This window comes from Drosophila ficusphila, unplaced genomic scaffold (genome assembly GCF_018152265.1).
Source record: "Drosophila ficusphila isolate 14025-0441.05 unplaced genomic scaffold, ASM1815226v1 contig_198, whole genome shotgun sequence".
NCBI classification, from domain to species: domain Eukaryota; kingdom Metazoa; phylum Arthropoda; class Insecta; order Diptera; family Drosophilidae; genus Drosophila; species Drosophila ficusphila.
The window spans coordinates 2,230,089-2,236,089 of record NW_025064092.1 but is presented as its reverse complement, the minus strand read 5'-3'; the positions used below and the strand labels follow the sequence as shown (position 1 = coordinate 2,236,089).

Genomic DNA, 6,001 nt, shown 5'->3' with positions numbered 1-6,001 from the left:
AGGAAGAAATATAAGTAAAATGTATGAGAAAAAAAAGAGGTTGGAATGGGGAAAATATGAAAAGGGGGAAGCGTCTAGCTGAAATCACTGCCATCCACCCTGAATTCGTTATCGATATATGCATAAAGCTTAAGCCGCAAATCGTTTGACATTAAGCATTATTCCCCGATATAATATCAGGTGTGGCCCAAGTGCTCAAAGCGAATTATTTACAAATATGAAGGATCTGAAAACATATGTTGTTGTTCCCATTCGCGAACAAATTAAGAGATTTGGGATCCAAAGATATGAGTTTTTCTATTGAATGTTTTCATTTTTACTTTTATCTTAAAACAAATAAAAATTATTATCATTTTTCTTTTTCAAGATTTTAGTGTATTGTGAACCCAACTTAATTATGTAATCATACTTGTATCTTAATTTTGGACAGGCTACTGCAATTTGAAATTTTATTCAATAATAATTGAATAAGAACACGAGACTTCAAATTTAAGTAATAAATTATTGAATTTTAAGAAGGGCAGTAAACAAATTTCGATTCTGTTTTGATTAACCCGAACTGTTCAGATGGGAACAATAGTTTGGCAAATATTTAGCATAGCTCATGTGACGCTGGCAAAAACATCGAAATGAACGCAGAAATGAACGCCAAACAGTCTATTGTTCGAATATCCGAAATCATTTTCGAGAGCAAAAAGGGCGTGTAGCTTAGCGGTTATTCAGCTGTTCACAAAGGACTGACATTTGTCGATGGTTTCGATGGCAGAAGCCACTGGGCGATGGCAGCTTTGCGCATTACCCGCGATTATGGCCGTCATTGAAATGGCCATTAGGCAGTGCCACTGGCACTTTTTGGTGGCATCATCATCATGTCGAAATCACCAGGAAGCGGAAAGTCTTAACCCAAAAGCGGAGACAGTCGTTCCCCGAAAATATTCATGTGCATTATATCGCACTCTCTAATGAGTTTCAGACCGATCGGTGAGTATATAGCGAAAATGATTCGCATTTAATGGGTCAACCCACAAAAGCAGGCGAAACTTACAACATTTTTTACACGTAAACAACACGCATTCTACATGGTTATATGTGTGTGTGTGTTTGTGTGACTGCATTTCGTATAACTTCGTTTCTGGTGCTGTTCGCTTAAATATATGTGGGTATAGCTTCGTATTTTCGAGTGTTTTTTTTTTGGGTGGGGGTCGGAATGCTCTTGAAAGTGTTAATCATGCCAAAAAATTCAAATCTTAATTTGTATACCTCCGTTGGTTGGTGACTTCGCTAGGTGGTCTCCATAAGTGGAGACATTCAGAAGCTCTGGAAATTAATGATTCAAATCTGGCGCCTTTCCAGTACATTGCAGTTCATTATGCATTTTATATCATCTTAGATAAAATGTTTGGGGAATAGACTAATTTCCATTTAAACTGTTTATTATGTATGTATGTAGGTTTTGATTAAGAAATCATTGACCAAACATTTAGGTTTTTATAGGGCTCACCTAAATAAATAATTATAGTTAAAATATCAATATTTGTTTTTGTATATGTAAAGTTATCTAATTTATTAAGAATTTTGCTCACATAAGTGCACAAACTTAGCTGAGTCGCAAGCCAAAAGGTTGTGAGCCGCAATTGCTTTCGATTACATATCGAGGAGCTCTCATCTTCAGAATTATCGCCGGCACAGCTGATAATCGAAAACAAAAACGAAATCAAAACAAAAGTTGTGTTTTTCGACCTAATTATAAGAAGTTTTTTAATTAATTAATATTATTAATTGTTGACCATGTCTCTCTTTCCCGCTTATGGCGGGGACAAACCCTCTTCAGCTTTGGGTGCGAAAGAAACAAAGGAATCGGAAAAGGTGGCGGGCACAACAAGTGGGGACTGGAAAAATAACGAGAGTTTCGCTCAAAAAGATATAGTGTCAGACTATATACCAACTCCTGTACCGATAGTAGACAGCTCTTCGAGCAGCGAGGACTCCGCGGATGAAGAAAGCCCCCAAACAACGAACATCGTTATTGCAAAAACACTAGAATTTGATGCCAACGATGGGTTTTATGTGGACAAAAAGAGCAATAAGGTCTATTTAACCCTGAAAACCCTAACAAAACCCGCTCGACCACGGTACAAAATCCGGATGAGACGTCTGCGGGATACGGATTATAAGCCTCGAGAGTCCAGTCGCTCTTTGTTGTCCTCGAAGAAAGTTCGTTACAGCTGGAAACAGCCACCTGATCCCAATTCCTCGAAGGAGGAAATTGCCAAGCTCCAGGAGCAGCTCATCCAGACCAAGGTGCTCGTCCAGCGGGAGCCCAAGGTGGTGGATCACTGGCTGCAGCTCCATCGCCTTCTGGATCTCAACCTGGACAAGGCCAATCGACTGGCGGTGGCGGAGCACCAACTACACTCCTTGGAATTGGCACTGGAGCACCATCCCTCCAATGAAAAGATTCTGCGGCTCTACACGGATGTGGCCAATGCCACTTATCCGGCCAGTGAGGTAATCCACGAGCTAGATATTCCAGATATTCGGTTTAGTTTAGCAGATATTAAACTGATTTTATGCCACTTACATATCAAAAGATTTCCGAACATTTTCAAACTAAAAAAGAAACGATCTAGTTCTCTACTGAATTAGTGTTAAATTGCAGACTGTTCAGTTTTGTACACTTTTAAAACAATCAATACTAGAACACATTCAGCAATATTTGATAAATTTCGAAATAACAATAAACACTTTTTGCTAAATTTTAGGTCGCTGCCCGCTTTGAGAAAATGTTGGAGGACAACCCATACGAGTACGCACTTTGGACCGCTCTGATCATGGCCACCCAGGGCAACATGGCGCGCTGCAGCGTTCCGGCGGTTCTTCAGACCTACGCGTACAGCATGCGACGAATGCAAGTGGGTTATACCGACGAGCATATACGCATATTTGCCACACACACGGATCAAATAATGCTCAGTCTTTTCCACAACTGCGCCTTGTTCCTCCGGCAAACTGGCAAAATGAACATGATGTTTGCGATGATGCGGTTGTGTTTGGAGCTCAATTTCCCAGACACAACATTCAGTTGCTTCGAGGCGAAGGCCGCCAGCGAAGGGTTGTTGATTGAGTACGAGGAGGAGGTGCTGCGCTCCGACATGCCGATGTCAAAGATCTGGACGCGAATCGAACAACTCCGTCAAGCGTACTGCTACCTACCTTATCCGCAATTGATGCCCTCGGCGGAGGATGCAGTGGCAGAGGGACTGGATCCACAGCGCTGCGTCTTTAACGAGGATGTTATGCCCTATGCGCATGCACTTAAATCACAGGACAACCGATTGCACCTGCTGCTTATTGTTGTCCAGCTAACGAAACTGCCCCTCGTTCGCAGCGCTTGTCTGGCGGCCAAAATGCATCCACGCACCGATGAGTTCGGCGAGTCGGAGGCCATTGAAACGCTCTTTGCTGAACTTGCGGATAGGCACTCCTATGCCTTGCCAACATCCTATTCGGCGGCCTTCGATGCGGCACTGGTGGATCTGGCCAAGGAGATGAGCGTGTCGCCCAGCTTCATGCCGCACTTCCTGGGCCACGATCTGTACGAGATGACCATCAGTGAACTGCTGCTCACGTGCAGCTCAGCGGTCAGGATGGAGGAAAGCAGGAGGAGGATATTCATGGTCTTGTGGCTGCGATTCCACCGATTCCGCGTCGTGTTGCACAGGCTGATGGGAAAGTTAACTAAGGTGTATATAAAGCAATTGAAAGACAGTTTTCGCAGCCAGATGCGTTTGCCGGAGAACAGGGATGTTACGCGATTCTACACGGAGGTAGCTATGTTCGAATTCGAAGCCCTCGAAAGCGAAGCAGACGGTGAGCGGGTATTCTCCATATTCAGCACGATCTTCCTGGCGGAAGCGCAAAAGGGGCAATCCTTCAGTTGTCCCGACTTGATGCACGCCTACTTGGTTTGCGCCGAGATGCTCATACGATTCAATCGTCGGACCGAGGCAATCCACTTGCTATTCTGTTTGTGCGTTCGCCAGCATACGGATAAAATCAGTGTGGATGCCATTGGAGTTGAGGAGTGTCTGCGAAGCGCCAACAAGCTGCTGCAGGAGGAGTGCGCCCTCCTCGACACACTGCCAGCTACTATGACTCTGGAGGAGTACTTCCAACCCAACAAGCTACTCATTCTGCTGCGTGCGCGCTGTTTGCTCTGCGTGATGCACCAGAACTATTTGGATGGCACCTGCGAGGATCTGCTGGCGCATCCACTCACCATGGAGTGTGCCGAGTCCAGCGAGCGGCGACGCTTCCTGCGGGAGCAGGTGATGGAGGTGCTGATTCTGCAATATCAGATGCCGCTACTAGTTGGCACAGCGGAGCAGGAGGGGCGGGCTCCTGTGCAGGCGGCTCTCAACGCGCAACTGGCGGCGTTGGTGGAATGCGGTCTCAAGGAATTTCCGCGCAACATGGTCATGCTGCAGTGCTTGTCCAATTTCAGGACTATGCTGTGGCCGCAGCAGCGAGGCCATTTTATTCGCACCCAAGCGGGAATCGTTTCCCTGTTGCACCTGGTCATCACTGCCCAATGTCGCTTCAGGCATAGTTTGTGGGAAAATGGGCTTCTTGGCGCCGGCGATGAAAACGCCGCCGCAGAACAGGCCATGCGCAATCGCTTCCTTAGCATGTTCGAGACCTTCCTGCCCACAAATCCGAATCGTTCGGAGATGGAGAAGGAGCAGTACCGCTTCCTGCGACGCAACTCGCTCTTCTGGCGCCTCTACCTGCGACGCTTGTCCGACACGCGGACAAGTTTCGAGCGCAGCAAAGACTGTTTGCTGGCCGCGATGGACGAGTGTCCCTGGGACAAGGCTCTGCTGCTCGAGGGGGCAACTTATGTGCCGCAGGAATTCACGCACCTGCAGGACGTCATGACCGAAAAGGAGCTAGGCATCTACGCCCTGCCCGAAGAACTCGACATCCTGCGCCAATGTATTTGAAAACAATAGCAAAATTTAAGTTGTTTATGTATATATATATTTTTTTGTAAATGTTTGTAATAGAAATATAAATTATAAATCGTAATTAAACCCTTGTGATTGCTTATTGAAATTAGCCTATTGAAAGACTTCGTTTAAGTGGTTCAAATTCAAAAGTTCTTCATTTGGCTAAACATTTGATTAGGAAACAAATATTCCACCACTTAATCTCTGGCGTCTCTGCGGGGAATCACTCCCAAGAAAAAGAAGAAAACGCATATCGAATGGCTGAGATTAGTGCGACTCCATCTGCTTTCCATTCCGCCCCTCCTGCCTCCTGCGACCTAGGCATTTTGTTGTGTTTATTATTTTGATTGTGTTATCGCAAGATAACCGAAGGAAACTCATAAAATCAAAACAGCGCCGAGAGCGGCGATGAACAACTGGGGTGCGAATTTTAGTTCCCAAAAGCAGGAAAATATTTTGCATATACGATAGTAAAGTCAACATTATAATAAATCTTTGATGGCTATGTCATGACTTTATTAAATGTTAGTTTATTCTGGAAAACGAAATTTTTTATTGTAAATGTAAATGTCAAGTATAAAAGAATGAGTTGTGAATTTATAAATAAATATAAATGGATATTTAATTATTTTAGAAACACCAAGTCAACAAAATTTCAATTAACTGAAGCATTCTGTATTAAGACTCTAATAATTGAGAGTTCTATTTGAGTAACCGCGTCTGTGGCCAAGCAAGATGGCAGTCGAGTTATCGCTCGCCTCGAATGTTGCGTATGCGCCCTGTCTGCCCAGCCACTTTAGACTCCTGTGCGTTACTGTTGCTCATCGGAAAAGCGGGGAAAAGCGGAGAAAAGGGGGTGAAAAGCTCCGCTTCGCTCGCAGAAACGAAACCAAACGAGACGAGACGAATCGAGACGAAAGCTGTCTGAGCGAGCGTCCTGGCTGCTGTCCGTCCGTCCGTCCGTTCGTCGGTTCGTCCGTTCCTCAGTTCGT

At 44.9% G+C, this 6,001-nt stretch overlaps 1 protein-coding gene across 1 annotated transcript; it reads left to right on the top strand.

Annotated features, from left to right (window-relative positions):
- The first annotated feature begins 1,703 nt into the window (after positions 1–1,703).
- On the top strand, positions 1,704–5,093 carry LOC108094697 (nuclear exosome regulator NRDE2). The gene is made up of 2 exons (XM_017195429.2): positions 1,704–2,508; positions 2,763–5,093. Exons 1-2 carry the CDS (start codon positions 1,789–1,791, stop codon positions 5,001–5,003), a joined length of 2,961 nt encoding a protein of 986 aa, XP_017050918.1. The 5' UTR covers positions 1,704–1,788; the 3' UTR covers positions 5,004–5,093.
- The last annotated feature ends 908 nt before the right edge of the window (positions 5,094–6,001 follow it).

What these genes read in the sequence shown, in the direction of transcription:
- LOC108094697 (XM_017195429.2), top strand. Translation starts at nt 1,789, where the DNA reads ATGTCTCTCTTTCCCGCTTATGGCGGGGACAAACCCTCTTCAGCTTTG. An exon ending in CCACTTATCCGGCCAGTGAG is followed by an intron (nt 2,509 to 2,762) that starts GTAATCCACGAG and finishes GCTAAATTTTAG; the next exon opens with GTCGCTGCCCGCTTTGAGAA.